The sequence below is a fragment of the Aythya marila genome (assembly GCF_965140915.1).
Source record: "Aythya marila genome assembly, chromosome: 15".
Lineage (NCBI taxonomy): Eukaryota > Metazoa > Chordata > Aves > Anseriformes > Anatidae > Aythya > Aythya marila.
The window spans coordinates 8,185,836-8,206,262 of record NC_139056.1 but is presented as its reverse complement, the minus strand read 5'-3'; the positions used below and the strand labels follow the sequence as shown (position 1 = coordinate 8,206,262).

General features: G+C 41.3%; 2 protein-coding genes across 4 annotated transcripts in view; one reads left to right on the top strand and one right to left on the bottom strand.

Moving 5' to 3' along the window:
• The window catches only part of ABCC1 (ATP binding cassette subfamily C member 1 (ABCC1 blood group)), a 55,679-nt gene extending 44,153 nt beyond the window's left edge, over window positions 1-11,526 (bottom strand). For all 3 annotated transcript variants that reach the window (XM_082772845.1, XM_082772843.1, XM_082772844.1), the window contains exon 1: window positions 11,323-11,526. In XM_082772845.1, the coding sequence (XP_082628971.1) occupies window positions 11,323-11,370 (48 nt within the window). In that variant the 5' untranslated portion in view covers window positions 11,371-11,526. The remainder of the gene's footprint in view (window positions 1-11,322) is intronic.
• Window positions 11,527-13,866: 2,340 nt separating this feature from the next.
• On the top strand, window positions 13,867-19,687 carry CEP20 (centrosomal protein 20). The gene is made up of 5 exons (XM_082772884.1): window positions 13,867-13,951; window positions 14,194-14,391; window positions 15,577-15,661; window positions 16,508-16,644; window positions 18,935-19,687. The coding sequence occupies exons 1-5, from the start codon at window positions 13,924-13,926 to the stop codon at window positions 19,009-19,011; spliced, it is 525 nt and encodes a 174-aa protein (XP_082629010.1). The 5' UTR covers window positions 13,867-13,923; the 3' UTR covers window positions 19,012-19,687.
• Window positions 19,688-20,427: the final 740 nt, after the last annotated feature.

Below are 20,427 nucleotides of genomic sequence, written 5' to 3'. Positions count from 1 at the left end.
CAAGCAAGCTATTTGTAAAACACACTGTACTTTGTGCAAAGGAAATGGCTGCACGCAGGTGAGGTACAGAACCCCTTCATCTTCACATCCATTTCAGGTGACAATAGGTAAGGAAACCATGCACAAAGAGACACACGTGGCAGCATTTTCCCTGCTGATTTCCTAGGTGCAATTAATTCTCTTTAGCTACGTCTACACAAGGCAGCAGCACAAATAGGAAACGAGCTACATGCTGCTGAGGACCTAATATCCATACCAAGTGTTTTTCACACAGGTACACCCAAGGGGAGCTGCAGGCCCCCCTGCAGACTGACTGCAGTGCCCAGCAGCCCCTGGAGCACGTTCCGCAGTCAGTGCCTGTCTGAGGGGTGCTCAGCCCGCTCCAGCGTGAACCACAGTGCAGGGCTGGGGATTGTCAGGAGACTGCCTCTGAAGCAGGATCCCAGACTGAACCTCAGTTCTGACATTAAGCAGGCAAAGTCAAGGGGGACTCACATCTGAGGATCCACGTGGCAAGGTTTTGGCAGCAGGGGGGGCTGCAGGGGTGGCCCCTGTGAGCAGAGCCCAGCAGCTGCTCCATGTCAGATCAGAGACAGCTCCAAAGGGAGCTGCCACTGGCCGGACCAGAGCCATGTGCAATACAGGTGGGGCCTCTGTGGGAGCATAATTAAAGGAAAAAATCTGCTGTGCTACAGCAGCTGGGAGAGAGGGGAGAGAGAGTGAGAAAACTTGAGAGAAGCAGCCCTGCAGCCCCCAAGGTCAGGGCAGGAGTTGCTCCAGGCAGGCAGCAGCAGTTCCCCTGCAGCCTGCGGAGAGGCCCCTGGTGGAGCAGGCTGTCCCCCTGCAGCCCACATGTCCCACATGGAGCAGATCTCCACGCTGCAGCCTGCGGAGGAGCCCCCGGTGGAGCAGGTGGATGTGGCCTGGAGGAGGCTGCGGCCCATGGAGAGCCCCCACAGGAGCAGCCCGTGGAGAGGAACCCATGCAGGAACAGGGGTATGGGGGGAGCTGCCGCCCACCCATGGGGAACCCGTGCTGGAGCAGTTTGCTCCTGGGGGATGGATCCAGTGGGACGGAGCTGTGGGGGAGCAGTTCCTGGAGAGCTGCTGCCTGTGGGCAGCCCCCACAGGATCAGTTTGGGAAGGACCCCACAAGGAACAGGGGCAGAGTGACCGCAAAGGAGCAGTGGAGAGGAGATGAAGTGTTAGGGACTGACCGCAGCCCCCATTCCTCCCAGTTGAGGGAGAAAGACGTAGAAGGTGGATGGGGGGAAGGTGGTTTTAGTTTGCTTTTAGCTCTCTCTACTCTAGTGTGTTAGCAATAGGCAATAAATTATATTAATCTCCTTTATGCTAAGTCTGTTTTGCCCACGACAGTGATTAGTGAGTGATCTCCCTGTCCTCATCTCAACCCAAGAGGGTTTTTTTTTTCCCCCCATTGTATTTTTTCCTCTTGTTCCCTTGAGGACAGGAAGTGAGAGAGCAGTGTGGTGGAACTTAGATACCTCCCCATGTTAAATCACACCATCCCAAGGAAGGCATACCCAGAAGTCTGCACGGAAGATACCACAGTTTTATGATGTTCAACCCCAGCTGGAAGACGCATCAATCTCATCATGAAACCAACATGTATTCATACTCAAATTACAGTGTTCAGTTACAGAAGTCTAGACTAGTCCTGCCACTTTCAGGTAGATGTTTCTCCTTTGGTTTACATAAACCCAGTTTCAGATTTGTTTTGTATCAGCGGAAGCAAAAGTCCGTAAAGATCAGTGCAGAAGCATTCACTAAAGCAGACCTTTGTATTTAATAGACCTTAATTAGCAAAACGAATTATTTTCTCCCCTGAATAAAGCATTAGAATGATTTTTGCAAGTTCTGTTAAAGCAGTACGTTGTCCCATTTTCACATCTCAAAACTTAGTAACAATATTCACTCTGGTGGATCACCTAACACTTCTATTTTGAAGAGCACATCAAATGACAGAGATCCAAGTACTCATTAAAAGGTTACACAAGCTAGCAGCCTCCTGCAATGCAGGAGGAGGAAGAGACAAAGTGGGTTAGTTTTACAATTAGCATAATTTGGAAGCAGCCTTTAGATTGAACCATGACTGCAGGTACCCACAGGAAAAGATTTGCAGAGTGATTGATCTCTGTTCCTTTCTTGGTGGATGTTTGGATGATCTGCTTACTTTTAATCTAGTCCAGGAAATGCACGTATCCCAGGTTTTAGTTTTTTTTCCCCTTGCTTTTTAATTCCCTTGGCAACTTTAAAGTTTCCCAGAATAGCAAATGGGTATTTTTAAAATTGTCTGACCCATTTCTCAGTTTCTCAGTTTTCATTCTAAAAAAATGAAATTTTCATTTCTATCTCCAGCACAGTAGTTGAAAAAATACCACAGGTTTTGCGCCAAATAGCTTGTTGGCACAAGAAGGCTTCATATCATATTTGAAGCAAAACCCTCTAAGATAAACACAAAAAATGCTTGGTGTTCCCTGGAATCACATGGATCTATTCAGAGGTAAACTGCGTATTTAACAGCACCTGAACCCTAGGAAAAAAAGTAAGGACAAGTTATGTTAATTCCTGTCTAAAATTTCAGGAACAGGCGAGATAAAAACATTGGCAGTGGTCCTGTAAGACAAAATGGCAACACAAAGGATTGGTTATTCTGCTGCTGTTGAGGGAAGGAAGACTACAGGCAAGCTGCATTCCTCCAGTGTGTCTACTCTAAGGAGTAACAGTATTTGACACTTGCCAGGACCTTGTGCCTGGCTGCCTCTCTCCTGGCAGCCGGGAGAGGCTGCTAAGTGAACAGCCACTGGCCGCCTGTTCTCACATCAATAATCCTACTTGACCCACAGCACATTTCAAAATTCTCACTGGCAGAAACAGAGAGACCAAAATCGCTCAGTTTCATGCCTGCTGTGCGCAAGTGTGCTAGAGATGTGGGCTGACAGCCACACTGTTAAACCCACCTGTACGAACCAGCTGTGACTGAAAAGTGACTTAAACATTACTATGCACCTACGTAAAAAAAATGATATTAAGATTCCAGGGTAGTTTTGTAATTTCAAGGTCAACATTCCTTCAAAGGGAGCTGATACTGATATCAGTGTGTACTCCCTTCTTAAATATCACCCACAGAAGAACCACCTTTGAGAAACCATAGGTTGGTATTACAAGCTTATTTTCTTAGCAGCTATATTTTTTTTTGTTTAATTCAATGCTTACATTTAGTAGAACGCACGTAATTAGGTCTCTCTGGCACCAACACTGTTATTTCTACTGACAACTTTCATTATAACAGTATCACCACTTTCTTATCCAAATAGGAAGTCTCACAATCTAACAGATATCACACAAAAAAATTCCCCAGTATAACACTCAAACAATCCACGAGCTGACTCAATCTTTTTCCTTCAGCCTGCCGCAAGGACATCAGCCTTAACCCTACGTTATTTACAACAGAAAATTTCCCATCTGCCTCTCCCCAGATTGAAGATTTTCCTGACCTGGCCAAGCATACAACCTCAGAAGAACTAGCATCAGTGTACAACATGGGGTGGAGAAAAGGACCTCTCCGTTTAAGGCTGCTTTGAAGAACTCTGAACTTGCTTTGGAGGTATCTGATACCACCATTCTCCATCAAAACCAGTAAGAATGGTTACACTGTTGTCTGCATTAAAAACGAAGAAAAATAGAGAACTCCAAAGTGATCCAGATTTTGTAATGGGTTGGAAAAAGTTTTCAAGTCCTGTCTGTTTTCAAGTCATGAACTTGAAAGAACTCTTCAAAGCTATTCAGCTTAGCAAGCAAACTTTATTAAATTCATCCCTAGAAGTTTTGAATAAAGACCAAAATCATGTTCTCAAAGTACTGCAAATACATCATCTTTATTCCCTCATTCACATTCCACTGTCAGATAATGAAGCACGGACTGAGGCTCAGCATTTCTCTAAGACAGCATATTGAGACTAGAGCCTACAAGCATAAACACACACCTTCACCAGCGTAACATTTGCCATATTGTGTTAACTATTCAGACTGAACCCACACCTGCCAACGAAATTACAGCCACAGCTCTCCTGTATCCTCAGTTATATTCACAGGAATTAGAAGCAGACAATCACTATAGCCCTAAGTGCAGCTAACGAAACACTAAGTTAGATATATGACACTACAAGCAACCACCATAAGCTTCCTTCTATTTACATGTTTATAAATCCTTTGAAAACACTACATGCATTACAGCAGAAGTATTTGAAAAAAGCACTGCTTACATTAGAGGATCCAATGGCTCTAAAACCAATTCCAGATGAAGTTGTGTAACATACAAAGACATGTATTTTTTCACCTTCATTGGTATTTATTTCCTCTGGTGTTGTTTTTTTTTTTTTTTTTTTTTTTTTCTTAATAAGCATAAAATTAACCAAAATGCATTGATCTCTGCTGAGAAGTAAAATTCTACTTTGCTGCAATGCATGAAAAGTAAGTTTATGTTGTATTTAATGAAAGCTTTCAATATGCTGCCTATTCCTATGAAGACATCCACTAACTGTAAGAAATAAATGGCTTACTGCTTTATTGCATAATCTAAGGGTATAGTCTGCAAGTAGGGAGTAGCAGAAAAAAATAATTTTTTGTACAGATTTTATGATAATGTCTGTCCAGCAGCTACTTCCTACATTCAGTGAAAGCCCCATGGTTTTTTGTTAAAAAGAAAAAAAAAGAAAGGATTCTACTAAAAAGTAAAGTCCATACAACCAGATACTTGATCTCATTCCCAGACCTCCAGAGACTGAAAACACCACTTCTTCAAGGAGAAACAGAACAATTATGTCCCTACACAGAACTACACCATTTATCTTAAGCAGTAGAATAAATGAACATGCCGTGTGGCTAATCACTGATTTGAGAAGAGAACTCAAGACTTGCCTTTGTGGTCACACGTGAGGATAGGTGCTAACACCCTCACAATACAGACCAGTAACAGCCTGGTTAGATCAACACTTTTCTGCCGTTTTGTTCTTCTGCTGCCACAAAGCTCAAGTGAGAAAAATCAAAGGTAATTACTAAATTGGGATGTAGGAATTAATATTTGGATCACAAACTCTCATGGGGATCACATCTTCACCCACAGAAATATGCTTTTACTAATACCACAGGAGAATTAAACTTACCGGGCAACTGAGCATCTTCTCTTACTTGATACCAGGTTGTTGGTTTGTGTTTTTTTGTTTGTTTGTTTTTTCCTTGACCAAACAGTAAGAACCAAATATTTCTCCTTGTAGAATCATTAATGAAACAACACCAAAAAGCTATAAAGCTAACAGTTTGTTGGTTAATGCCAAAGAGTAGTTATGAGAGCAAGAAACAAATAATACAGCTTAATAAGAAGAAAGTAACAGGTCTCCCATTTAAGATTTTGCCATGTAAGAAGTTCCGTCTAAATAAAAGGCTTTGAATCATTCACAAACAAACCTTCCAGCTCAACCTCCCACAATATTATACTCAGATCCAGACTTCAGATGTAGAAAGAGACCCTTCTTCCTCCTTCATTTCACAATAATTCCGAAATCTAAGCATTATTCTTACAGTCTCTTAATGTTGTTACAGGACCAGACTGCCAGTGCAAAAGAAGAAATAAATAAATCATGTAACAACATAAACAAGGATCCTAAAAAAAAAATCTATATCATTTATATAAAGAAGATGGAAGTTTCTCATTGCATTGTCTATTAGAAATATCTTAGCAAGTCTAAGTTCTCAACAGTAATAACTTCCATAAGGCAGATTTGATTTATTAACACACCCTAGAAAAAGCCTCTACCTTTCAGCCCTAGTCTTAAAGTTAAGTCAGGTGTCTGCACCTCCTTGTCCAAATGCAAAACATTGGTATTTCCTATGTTAGCAAAGAGTTGAAATCCTTTGTAATAGCTTCAGCTGTGCAGTGCTGTGTGTGTGCAGAATGGCAAGAAGCAGCATGTTTTGATTGTGTTTCCCTTTAGCCTAAAAGAACCAGCTAGTGCCAAAACTTTGCCAGAAAAGGAGCACCTGCAGCTGTGGAGTTTAACAGAGCTGATCTTTGTAATCCAAAGAAGCCAAAAAAACCTCTGAAATACGGCATTATTTCTTTGTGCCGGGTAAACATATGGCAGATAGCATCAGCACATTTCAAGCGTTTCTGACTCTGTAATATTTCTCTACCCTGCCCTGCCTGCAAGTACCATGAGACAACATTTGGCCCCATGACAACAAATATTGTTTACCATTAACAGTTTCATAATTAAGGGTACAACATTTATCCTTCTGTAAAGTTCTGAACTAAAAACATTATTTAAAATGACACAGGAAAAATATTCCTTTTCTCATCTCCTTTTTGCACTAAAAATGGTATTTTCGTTTAATAACTCAACAGCCTGTATATCAAACTCAAGTCACCGTGAGAAGTTTGAACACACCTGTACACAAAGCTTACAAAAGGACTAAGATAACAGCTCAAGTTGTAATAAGCTGTGTCTGAACCTATCACAGATGCAAACAGTGAGAAAAAAGTAATGCAAGGAATTCTGACTCTATTAAAAGTAAGTAAAAGGTCAGTACCCTGCAATAGGCTTTTTAGAGATGTGACCCAGAATGACTTCAGTGCAACCCCGCTTAACCTCCACGTAGGCTGAGTATAGCAGTGTTTCAATGTAAACTGCATTGCAGCTGCAGGAAGGGCACAGCTTATTGGGGTGCTCAATTCTTCTGAGCAACCTTGGAACATTTATCTTGCACCGACAGCTGTAAAATGACAGATCAGCTGTTAAGAAAATCCTCATCAACTCACAGTAATCAGGCTTCATTTTCCTGTATTTTCCCTGAACTAACCTATCCTGAACCAACAGAGACCATTTTAATGTTTATGAAAAAGGACCACAGACAAAACTCTTTTACAGGTTTAAATGAGAAGGAGATGACAAATTGCTCTGGCTTTCCTCCTCAGATGAAAACTCAACCAAGCAGTGACAGTAAAGCAATTAGCTGCTAATTATAATAAATGCACCATCTTGTGTAAAGGTTTTCCTGTTTAACTCTCTGCTCCTCCTCTGTTCTAATTCCTGTCCACGTGTGACCTTCCTAGGTCAGTAAATACAAGCAATTTTATTATCTGCATATTCATTGGAATTCTTAATACCAGGGTTGTAACAAATACACTCATAAACTCTGTACCTTTATAACTAAAGAACCTAAACTCACAGATTTACCACCACTCTCACAGAACCTGAGGCTATCTACCTTGCTCTGCCACAAACACACTGACAAAGTACTATCAAACTACAGGGAAAAGCAGGCAATAATTACTAAAAGATGCAATCTGTCTTCAAACATCGCTAAGAAAACCCATATTGAAATTGCCACTGTGAAGATAAAGGTGTAAAACACAACAGTCTTATTACTACCTAAACTAGGCAAAACCTTGAAACACCATTTTGCAGGAGCTGCCTCCAGTTAAATTAAACACCACCTTGTCTTCTAGTTTTCTGTAAATTAAGACTACAGAACATTACTTCCCCCTTCCCTCCCCCCCCCTTTTTTTTCTTCCTAATTTATGCAGTCACTGATCTCCTTTGTGAAGGACTTTTAGACTTGTGTGTGTAATAAGTATCTGTTATACTGGTTTATTTTAAATATTCTTTGTATTAAACTTCTTTATCCTTCTGTAAGTGTCTTTTGTTTGCCACTACGACATTACTGACCTCCCAGTCATGCCTGAGCCTTTGAAAGGAGGAAATAAACACACAAATTAAAAGCAAATGGAACTCACTAGGTACAAACCACACACTGCATTTAAGCTTCCAAGACTGTCTGCCTGCTTGCCCAAGCTGCATCCACATGATAGCTTGAATCCAGAGATCTCACATTTGATAGTGTCACATCAGTAACTGTGTTATGGGCTATCAGTGCTTATAAAAGTATATTATTGATACATTAAAAAAAATCTTAATTGCCACAAGTTATTTTGTAAGTCATTTTATGACTAAGTAAATGCACTAAAGACATTTCACAGTGCAAAAAGCTCCAAGATTCCAAGATATGTACTAATTTACTACTTATCTAATACATGACAGCATGAGCCACAGAACTTGAGAACATGAAATTACTCCTTCCATAAAAAAAATGTGGTTTTCCTTCAGAACTCTCTTTCAGGAAGATTATCAGCAAGCATAAGCAAGAACCTCAAAGTTTCAGGTTGTACTTGACTTATAAACACCTAATGAATAACTAAGACACCGTGTAAAACCTGGCAGAACAGCTGGGGACAGACTGTAAAGAACTGCTTAGTTTGAATCGGCGTTTTTGTACCTCCTACTTCTTTTTCATATAAGCCCTGCTGCACCTTAGCTATGAGAACTCATCAGCATCACAAAGTTACCAACTTCTTCCTTCAGGAACTGCAGACATAAACAGACTTTAGACGTGATACCACATAGCTTACAAGCTGTGAAAAACTGAAGCTACCTCAAAACTGTATTCAGAGGAAAACCAGCAGACTGTTTCAGAATGTAACTGCACTGAGACCATAGATCATGCAAGTGTGCATAAATATATACACACACTGCTAGGTCAGCGAGCAAAAATATACATTAAGTTCAAGGCCTCCCTTAACTACCATCCTGGATCTAAAATGATAGCTTTCTTCAACCCTTCAATTTTTTTTATTTTTTTTTTTTGCACATTAGTACTGAAGCAAGGCAGACTGCACTCATATATACTTTTGATACTCTAGATGAAGCTATCCCAGCACTTCAGGACACAAGTTTTCCAGTTTAAACAGGCCCTTAAAGTCACTGAACTGAAACGCAAGTACTGCAAAATGTTACCCCTAACTCACAGGCTCTTCGGTGGTTTGTTTTTTTGTGTTGTTTTTTGTTTTGTTTTGTTTTTTAAAGCTTTTGGTATCCTCAACATCTTACACAGCAGTAATTTTGTATTACAAATGAAATCCTTGCAGTGAGATATTCAACAACACTAGGGGAGACAGCAAGGATGAAACAGCATGCTTCCAAAAAGGGAGCCTGGTTCAAAGAATAGCAAGGAACAGCGAAGTTCTGTACACAAATCTGGTTGCGGTAAAAGTTAAGATGCTGGGTACCAAAGATGGGTTAAACAGCAAGAGGAAAACAAGGGCTGAAGAAGACAGCAGACTGGGCTGTGGACCTTTCAGAGTGAGTATTAAATAAAAAGTCTGTTTAATTCAGACAAGAATTTCCAACAGTAACATTCCTTAGGTGTGCAAACAAGAAAAATCCTGGGTAGCGAGGCTTAAGAAGATTAGCATAACGGTTTTTAAAGGCGCGTTAGGTCCTTTCTACCTGTGAAGTGTCCCCCACAATTTGGAACTGAGCTGTTCCAAACTCAACACCACAATTAAGAGAAGCTGCATCTCCTTCACTGAAACAAACTGGGTTTGCCAGTGCTAGGAAATCCCGCTCCTCCAAGTAGCGGGGCCTCAGCCCAGCTGATGTGACCATAGCTCACCACAAGAATGCAAATATCTGTGTCACCAGCTATTATAAATGTGGCCCAGCCCTGAAAAGCGGAAGCGTGCAGCACCCCTCAAGACAGGAAAGACAGTAGCACAGGCATAGGTGGTACCTGGAAGTCCCATAAAACACAGCATACGCACAGGCATTTTCTGGAAATCCACTACAACTTCAACATCAACAAATCATAGCAACAATGGAAATACCATAAACTGTAGTCAGAGTACCCATAAACACCACTACTAGCATTTCCACCCTTCCCACCACTTGGAACAATGCATCTGCTTTGTTGTTGCATCGAGATGTTAACAGGCAAAGTTCAACAAAGGAGAATACTTTTCCAGACACATCTTGCACCAACTGGAATCCACAATCACTTTTTTGCAGGATTAGAAGAATCCATAAATCAAACAACCACACCCACAGGATCTTTTGCTCAAGAAATGAAAGGCAGACTCCACGTGGTTTGGAGAAGGATGACAAATCACAAAGACATCTATATTCTTGGAAACCAAAGCAGCTAGTAAAAAAGCTCTGCAGAAATTACAACATACCAAAACCATCAAAAATGGCTGTATTACATACAAGTATTTTAATTGTTTTTATAACAAAACAATCAGTAAATCAGAAGTCCTAGGCAAACTAGACATTTCGAACACAGTAAGTCTAGTTGTTGCTCCTACCTGATGCTTCAATTCCACAATTCAATGCAGCTAACTCTTTTTCACAAGACTACTACTCTCAACTAAATTTATCCATGAAGAGAATTCTGAAACCTGTACTGTCTTAGACACTTCAAATAAAAAGGTCTTGTTCTATGAGTGAGAGGAAGGAAAATCTGATAGCAGCTCATAATTTAGACAGTTTTGAGAAACCTGGAAACTAGCTGAGATAACATAAGCAACATAGAAGTTGGTTAACAAGGTGACTTCTGGTGGGCTGGAAAAGCTAAACACCTTGAGGTGCAAACGATCTTCCTAATATTTGCTGAGTAATATTTTAACGGTTCTTGAGATAAATAATGCAATGTTATCTTCTGAGATATCTTATCTTTTTCTGAACCAGTAAAGTATCCCATTAGCCCAATACACTTGGCAAATACCCGATAAAAACATTAAAAGTTTTTTTTGAACAGTCTACGAAAGACCATGTGTTTTTCTCTTACCCCACATCACCTTCTGCAGCTCCCCCCCCCCAAGTTTTGTGCGTGTATTTTGCTTTCTACATTCTGAGGGGTGTCGTTTAAGAAATAAGTCTATGTTTTTCCCCTCCTCTGCACAACCTGTTTGTCCACACACCTTGTTTCCTCCAGAGCAGGGTTTCCAGCACCCCTCTGCCCTCTCAGGGGCCGCACTGCTGCCAGCACTGGGTGCCTCGGCAGGAGCAAGACCTGCACTGCAACATCCGCACACCGCTCACCGCTGTTTCTTAAGAAAAACTGAAAACATCGCTCTGCAAGCGGGCTACAACTGCACCTCCACGGAAAGCGTATGTTTGGCCTCCTTCACAACCCCGCATGCCGCTCCAGCCGGCTGTGAGCGTCCATGCGGGCGGTTATTGCCACTGCACGTCCAGCCGGGGGCGGCCGGAGCCAGGGGCTGCTCCCCTGCGAGCCCCGGGCACCACCGGAGTCCCCCCGAGCTCCCCGAGCCCCACAGTCGGCCCCACACCGGCGGCCCCCGGCCCTGCCGCCTTCCCCCGGCCCGCGGCTCCCGGCGGCTCCGCCCGGTACCGGGCAGCCCAGCGGAGCCGAGCCGAGCCGGTCCCATCCCATCCCCGCGGCTCACCCAGAAGGGCTCGGAGGCATCGGCGCTGCACAAGCTCTCGATCCCCATGGAGCCCGCAGCGCTGCGCTTTCCTCCTCCACACCTCGCCGTGCCCGGCCGGCGGCACCCCAGCAGCACGGCCCGGCACGGCTCGGCTCAGCACGGCTCAGCTCGGCCCGGCACCACCACGATTGGGCTCCGCGGTCACGGGGATGCCGAGCCCCGGCGGCGCCGCCCGGCCGCGCTGCGCAGCCCCGCCTCGGCCGAGGGCGGGCGGCGGGAAGGGAGGGGAGGGGAGGGGAAGGGCGGGGAAGGCAGAGAAACCTTTTCAGTAAATAAATTTCCCCTAAAATCCAACCCAAAGCTCGCCTGGCGCAACTTGAGGCGTCTCATCACTTGATGCTTGGGAGAAAAGCCTGCCCCGACCTACAACCTCCTTTAAGGTCACTGTAAAGTGTAACGTGGTCTCCCTTGAGCCTTCTTTTCTCCAGGTTAAACATCCCCAGCTCCCTCAAACAGTCCTCATGGGAGCTGGTTCCCTCCACACTCCTTATATCTGATTTAAAACCCATCGGTTAAACATGTATTCGCGGCATCAATGCTCAGCTGACAGGCTAGTGTACCAGAACAGACCTGCTGGAGCATGGATGGCCCATGCGTAGGAATGGCATCATACACTGATGTATGAAAAAAAGGGGCACCAACATTTGAAGTTTCCTTATGCAAGTTACATAAAGAACCTCAATTTAAAATGCTCTTTTGTGTCCACAGCAACCGCGGTAGTGGAGAAGTTATTCACACAGAGACAGGTCTCACTGGGCTAGTGTAAAAATCAGGCATCACACACACACACCCCAAAACAAACAAACAAACAAAAAAAACTATCACAGGTTGATTCTGTACTCACCTGCACACTTTCATGGAACAAAGCTGTGCTCACTCATCATCAGCCCTGGCCAGACTGCCCGTCCACCTGCAGCATTTCTGGTCTGTCTCTTCAGCTCTCTCACTCCCAGGATGCCAGGCCAAGAAGCAGAAGCAGCAGCAGCGTTCAACTCACACCGAGGTCACATATCCCCTGATGAAGAGAATTACCACAGAAAGATCAAAACCAAGAAATGGTTTTCAGAAAGAAAAACCAATAAATGGGTGTCAGAAGCTATACTCAATGCGCCAGTTTAACCCATGCCTTAGTTCATACCATGTTCAAATCTTTACAGTACTGCAAGAGAACAGATAAATGTTAATTCCCCTAATTTTAATTAAGAATTTCTGTCCTGTTTTGTACATTCTCTAAATTCATCTCAAAATCCTATTAACTACATTGGTGGGTTGTTGTTTTGATGCATTGATGCTCACTACATCTTCCGTTCAAAAAGTTAAGTCATAGTTCGCCCTGTGCGTTATCCTCTTGCCCCTGGGCTGTAAGGAACAGTTTTTCTCTGGTGTGATCGCAGCACATATAAACATTAATAGCTCTGACAGTCAATACAGGGTAGGAGCTCCAGTGGTTAAGCTGGAAGAACCTTTTTAATAGCACTATTAATAGCACACTAAGCTACAAAAAAAAAATCTAAATGGATAACACAGCCTGTAAGAGCTTACACTTTTACACATACTCTGTGTACGATAACAGAATATAAGCTTATAGCTGAAGTGGTACAGCAGAAAATTATCTGTCCCTGAAGGGGCCGCATAGCAGCCCTGTTGTGGAGGCACTCCTGCAGGTGGTTGCTGTGTGAAAAGAGCAGGTTAACTTCAGCATTAACTCAGAAATCTTTTTTCTCTGAGTTGTATTTCGTGCTTCCTTTCAGATATTCCTTGGAAACTCTGAATATAAATGTTTGCTTTAAGAAGAAACATTGGTAAAAGAAAAAAAAAAAAAAAAGCTGGCACTCCTTAAAGGCCGTAGGGGCTTGCTGCTTGAGACGACTCATATTTTCCCCCAAGCCCGGCAGGCTCTGCTCCATCTAGACCGTGACAAACCCAGGGAGCTCGCCCACACTGACAGCATTTCCCTGGGGAATATTTCATTCGCTTGCAAAATAAACAGCCACCTCCTCACAGCAACACGAGGCACGCATGCACGCCTCCGCACAAAGCAGGCACACGAGAGACCTTGTGCGTGCAAAACCCGCAGCGTCCAGCAGCGTTTTAGCAAAAGCCTTCAGTTAAAAGCTCGGCCTTGATGAGCCCTTTAACGAAAGGTTCATCTCTGAGACACGCAGCGTAAAACTTATCAGGGAGAAACTTTCTCCATTTATTTTTTTTTCTCCCTGTTAATAAAGGGAGAAAGCATTGACAACCTTCGAAATTAAAAGATTCTTTTCAATAAAAGGATTATTTAAAAAAAAATAAAACAGCCCCCACACAGGACACCTGCCAGTACCCCCGCTCCCTCAGAGGCGGGCGGCACCCATGCCCCCCTCAGCCGCCACGTTCCCGCCCTCCTCCGCCAGCGCCTCAGGCAGCACCGCCCCGCCGCCATTCGCCACCCTAAGGCCCCGCCCCGCCCACCGCGCAACCCAATTGGCTGACGGGCGCCATGAGGCAGGACCACCAGGCTGCTGTCCCCTGCTGCCGCGCTGCGCATGCGCACTGGGGGGTGTTACGGTGGGGGCCATGGCGACGGTGGTGGAGCTGAAACAAGGTGGGGGCGGGGCGGGTACCGTGAGGGCTGTGAGGGCGCCCTGAGGGCTTTAGCGGGGGCTGTGGTGTGTTTGGGGGCTCTGCTTTTATCTGTAACGATCCCCGTGTTGGTAGGAGCGGTATAGCCGCGGGTACGGGTATCTTCTGTTAATTTCCTTGCGTGCTGGAACTGTGGTGGTGGGGTGGGAGTGGGTGTCCCGGGACGCGCCTGGCTTTATGTCCGCTGGTTTCTTGTGGTAACAGCCCTAAAGGAGGCGCTGGAAAAAAGAGGTGTCCTCGGGCAAATAAGAGCAAACATCAGAGCTGAAGTTTTTCACGCGCTGGATGACCAAAGCGAGCCCCGGCCGCCGCTGTCCCGTGAAAATCTCCTCATCAACGAGCTGGTCCGGGAGTACCTGGAGTACAACAAGTACAAGTACACGGCGTCGGTGCTCACCGCAGGTAGGGGGCCGGGCGTCGGCTTTGTCACCGCTGTGCTGGGGTGTCACTGTGATGTACTGAGTAATTGCACTATGGAATTAAGAGGTGGGAACGAAGTGCACAATCTCTTCTTTCCCTGGAAGTAAGTAACCCGTGAACGCTTTCTCCACCACCTTATTTGCAGCAGTAAGCCAAGTCATCCCATTAGTTTTCAAGAAAACATGTTCTTTGCGGCTTATCCTTGAGGTAAATAGTATTTACATTGACCAAACAGTTGATGCAAGAGCAAGAAAGTTTGCTAGCAGCCTCCAAAACCAAAATAGCTTGCTTTTGTACTGGAGAATGGCTAACTATTTTTAAAGTGGGTATCACAATTTTCTCATTGGCATTTGGATGAAATAAAAATATCAAATCCTGCAATTAAAAAATAATCTTTGAAGAATAATTTAAACTAATCTATTAAAGTAGTTGATAGTCTGGATTACAGCAGTTCCTGTGTATAAACTGTGAGAAATGTGATTAGATGTCCTTACATCTAATCGTCATTGTCTTTACAATCTAATCCTTACATACAAAAAAAGATATGAAGAAGGACCCTATTTTTGAACAACAGCAGTTAGTTGTTACTGGCTGTGCTAAAATACTAATAATTGAGAGCTACAATGTTTAAATGGTAGCTATAATTTAGGTGGTACGGCATGTAGTTATGCTTGTACCTATTGCTAATTTGTATTTGAAATTTGCAGTTTTCTAATTGGGCTTAGATGTGGTAATTGCATTTGCTATATAAGAATTTGACGTTTTCATACTATGAAAATTACAGACACAAAGGTTCATCTCAGTGAGAAGAGGGAATGGAGACAGTATGTGTTAATGGATGGAATCAGTTTAACAACAGTACTTCTTTAGAGGAAGTTGTTTGCCTGATTAATTCATCTTTATACTGTAAACTTTAATACTTTTCAGATCTACCTTTAGAGTGAAGACTAAACCGGTAGTATGCCACTTTAAATTATATTAGTATGAAACAGTAATACTTGTGTTCCCTGAAATTACTGTATAGGGTTAGAGAGAAATAGTCTAAAAACTGAGGTGAGTGGTCTGATGTAAGTCTCATGGGTAGTGTCGAAAAGTTAACTGGTGATGCTTTTTTTTTTTTTTTTTTTTTTACCAGTCTTAAGAATTGTGGGGAAATTTCTTTTCCAGAAGCTGGCCAGCCTGAAGTGCCCTTGGATAGACAGTTTCTTGTCAAAGAGCTGAACATCGTTGAAGATGCAAATGCAAAATCAGTGTAAGGATTGATTTTGGAATGCACAGTGTATTTTTTCTGCGTATATTTCCCCTTAGTGTTTGTGTGAATCGCATATAAATGTTCTCACCAACTGAAATGTGACTATATCACGTGCCTATATGCAGCTAATATGCTGGGTTCAAACTCACAGTGTCAAACAGAGGGCCATTTTCAAACATACTCCAAACTACGACTAATTCTACAAGTGCTATAGAATGCATTCTACAGCTAGTGTACTTGCATACCAAACAACAAGTCTCTTAGCGCTATAGTGTTTCCTTCAGTCAGAAGCAGAAAACATGTTCTGTGCATATCAGCAAGTTGATTTGTAGAGCAATAAAAAGATAGCACACGCTGAGATCAGATATAAATTCACAGTGTTCTGATACAACTATTTCATGAGATAGTGTGTTAAGCAGGTATAAACATGTCCAGTGGGTCTCTTTAGTTTGGTCTCAAAGAATCTGCCTCAGGCTTTTAGTAAAAGTCAAGTTTGGGGTATGCAGTGGTGTTGTGGGCTCCGGTGCAATCCTCTGTATTGCATCAGTGAGAATGTGGCTCTGCGTTCATGTGCTAAGCGTGCTCTGGTTCACCCTACAGGAGCAATCTGGAGTTTAGTTGAGAGTGTCTCTTAATGCAAACTTTTTGGGAGAGCGGTGGTCTTCAGAGGGAGCTTAGATCTGTGCTTCTTTATATAATTACACCTGGCATAATGTATTTAAATAATTAGAGGCATCTGAACATACATTAAGAGTGAACATTAAGGTCTAAGAACTTAGGAGGAAAGGGTGGTTTTATTAGTGCTCGGTATTTCATTGGCTGCTTTTACTTTTCTGTCTTGAGCAGACCTCTCTTGTATGGAATTATATCTCATTTCTTACGTGGTGGTAAAGAAGAAAGTACCCAGAGTATCCTGAAAGGGTCTTCGCTGAGTTATCCAAGGCAGAACCTCGGCAAACCACCTACTGAGCAAAATCAAAGAGGTAGGTGTGGGAATGCAGTCATTTTTGCAGAAGTTTGGTTTGCGACTAGATTTTGTATGAGATACTTGTGCTTATAACTACATAATCATGCAGATGGACGCAGGGTACATCCTTCTCCGTGCAAGGAATGTTTTGAACTGACACCTTTTTTATAAAAATAAAAAATAAAAATCTTCAGTAGAACAGTGTTTACACCTCAAAATACCATTGAACTCTGTGACCTGACCTTAAATGTTGCTCATATATTTGTTTAAGAAAAGTCCTACTATATCCAATTAATTGATTTCTAAAACTAGCTCTGTATGTTCCTTTGAATAAGCATCCAACTTAAACAAGCTTTTAGGCCTGCTTCTCTTCTGCTGGTAAGCTAATGAGACAGCTTGTACAGAATACAAATCTGATTGCCCTCAGAAATGCTCGACTGGCATTCAAATGTGTCAGCAGTTGAACTTTCATTCTAATATGGAAAGATACGTTACTTAAAAAGGCATTTTTAAAAATTGGAGATGGCAAAACCTGTATAAATTTTCAGCAGTGCAAGATACTGTGAAGCTCCTGTTACCTTGCAGTAGCTGTAGCTATTTGTTAGCTACTAAAGGGAAGGGGAATTATTTAGCTTTATTCTGTTAAGTCTTTTGGACTCTTAAAGACTGAAAACTCATTTAAATTGAACAGTTGTGCTAACTAATACATGGTAGAATATCTGATATGCCATTTATGCTTTTAGAAACTGAGATTTACTGCTGCAGTTGCTGGTAAAGTCCAGAATATATCGATAACCTGATTCTCAGTATCACAAAACTCATCTACCAATTTGTTTTCCCATTTTCTTAAAAGTTAAACTGGCAAGATTGTACTTCTTACACTGTTGCAAATTTGGAAAGGGTAAGGTAGAGATAGTCTTATCACGTTGGGAATTTAATATAGGAATTTAACCCAAATTCTCAGTAAAATATATTAAATAGTGGGCATATCTCCTTGTTTCCCATCTGTTCTAACTTGATTTCTATAGAACATTCTTAATTCTTTAGCTGTCAATTCTGCATTTGGGCATGAATGTTTTCTACGCATGTAATTCACTTTGACTTCACTTCTCAACAGTAGAACACTGATAGATTTTTTTCCCTTTCTGGTCTGCTCTTTGCTGGTTTAGTATTAATACTGCCTATGTTATAGAATGAAAGGGATCAGTAGTTAATTTTTATTCCTTAAAAGAATCTGCTTGGCATATTACTTCACTTTCTACTCTGTGAGAATTTGAGCCATTGAGTACTATCATGTTACTAGTAATAGTAATATCATCTATTACTTTTGTGTTTAAAAAAAAAACAAAAACTGAGGTCTGAGATATTATTACAACATCTAAGAAGCATGAGAAAAGTACGAAATAAGCACCTTTTCTTAATTCATGGATACAATATTGTTACCCTTCTGCCAGAAGGGGGGGCTGAAGAAGTAAAATTTCAATGTCAAAACTGCTGTAACTGTAATTTTCTTGTTAGAAAATTCTTATTCCTATTTTTTTTAAATAAATTCAGTACTATAGAGAAGTCTTAGACAAGATTTTTGAATAAAACTTTGTGCCTCAGTTTCAAAATTGAACTTGTGCATAGTCATCTTGTCCTGTTGACTCCAATACAATTTCACATAGGGATAAATTGCTTAGAGTTGGTTACAAGACAGGATTAATCATAAGGCATGACAGCACATTGCACTTTGAACTAAACAAACATATAAAAGTAGACTTGTAATATTTTTAACCTTTAAGTTACTATAGTCTGAAATTACTTTTTGCATGTGTTTATGGAATGTTAGTAGAGACACAAAAGCTGAAGTGGGTTTAATATACTCCCTGAAATGTGTTTAAAATACTAACTACCTAGCTGTTTTAACTAGGGTGCATACTAAGGTATTCAAGTCCGTTCATCTGCACAACGTTCACAATCTTGTATCTAACATCTATCTTGCTTTTTATATTAAAAATTGTCTTGCTTATGTTGCTGAATAATTATTCCAATAAACTGGTGCAAAGACTGGGGGATCCTGATACAGATTGTGCAATTTCATGTTTCTGTTCATTGATTTACTAAAGCAGATTTGAAGCTGTCTACAATCTAATCTTTTGTCATGCAAAGCTCTTATCTCATACAGTTGTATGGAAAAAATATATTTATAAAGTTGCTTGGGCTTCCTATGATGATATTCTATATCAAAGTTCATAATTTAGAAAGTAACGTATATGTTTGGTTCTCCAGATGTGTGAAAACATTTTTGTCTGTTTCATTTTTAGATAGAATTCCAGAACCAGGAAGGATGGCCGGCACCAGCATTGAAGAGCCCCTTGTTTTACGAAATATAAATAGATGATATCTTTCATATATTAATTTCTCGTGTAAAGCTCTTTGAGAGTTAATTTAAGAAATTCTTCTTTAAATTTCTCCATTATTTCCAGTGGGACCATTTCATTTTGTTAGAGCTACCCATAAGACATAAAGATGGGGTCTTTCTTGCTGCCAATGAAAAAATATTAACCAAGGCCTTTTTCCTCCAGTGCTAATAGAAGGAAAACTGTATATGAAGTCAGATTAATTGAGCCTGTGTCTAGAATTGGGCCTAAAAATATTCATTTTATAAAAATAAAAACTTACTAGATATTGTATAATTTTCACACTTTTATTACTATTTTATGTCTTAATGTGTCTTTCCTGGTTTTCTTAGTTTTATTGTGTTTGGTATTTTGAAAGAATTCAAACTAAGTATTTTAATGATTCCTCATCATTAAGAAGCAGAAGAAGCTGCTACTTTCAGACAAGTATGGGAAAATGAATTTGAAAATAAAATTAAAGTGTTTTGGAGGAATAGTTGTTTTTATTTCTCCGGAAATGGGGACTATATTTATCTTTATGCCAGCAAACAAGTGAGGGTAAGCCTTTTCCATCTGGAGTTGCTATAAATTGTATGGTGTAACACTAAATATACAGGAGGGAGGGGAACTTTGTTTGTTTTTTTCCCCAAATGACATGAAAGTCAAAGCCAGGCAAAGTTAAAAATAAAAATAAAGTTGATAATAGATTACTGATTCCCATAACTTTTTTAGCTGAGGTATTTTTATGTTTTGAGATGGCAGAAGCAGACTTTATACATCAAAAAGATCAGGTTATCTATTTTTCTTTTTTTTAAATAAAATGTATAGATGTTAATTTTTCAGTGATACTAAGAGGAGTTTTGTGTAAATAAAATTTTAGGGTTGAGTTCTCCAAAATCCTTAAATTGTTAAATAAACAGTACAGTAAGTGTTTGGGGAAAAAGAGAGGAAGAGAACACACAGTTTGCAAATGTTAGTGAAAGGACCCTGAGTTTTACAGACTCTACAAAGTTTTGCCTTAGTCATCATTTGAACCAATTAGCATTATAGGTGTTGTGGTTTTGTTATTTTTTTTGATTTTTTTATAAGCAGCCAAGGCACTACTCTAATGTGAAAGTGCAGAGAACCATTATGGCTTTAAAGGAAGCTACATTTATCCATTTCAAGCCTTAGGAGTGAGCTCATCACCTTTGACTGGCAATGCTGCCAGCTCCCCATTTGCTTATTTGTAAGTACCTCAGGACTGTTTCCAAAAGGAGAGGACTTATGTTTGCAAATTTATCTTAATCAAATCCATCTTTAAGTCTTTTGTTGCTTTGCATCAATTATTATTGACTACTGGGTCAAGCAAGCAAATTTATCTCTGTGTGCCCTCAATGTTTGCTGTGTTAACACCACTATCACTTCAACTACTTAGC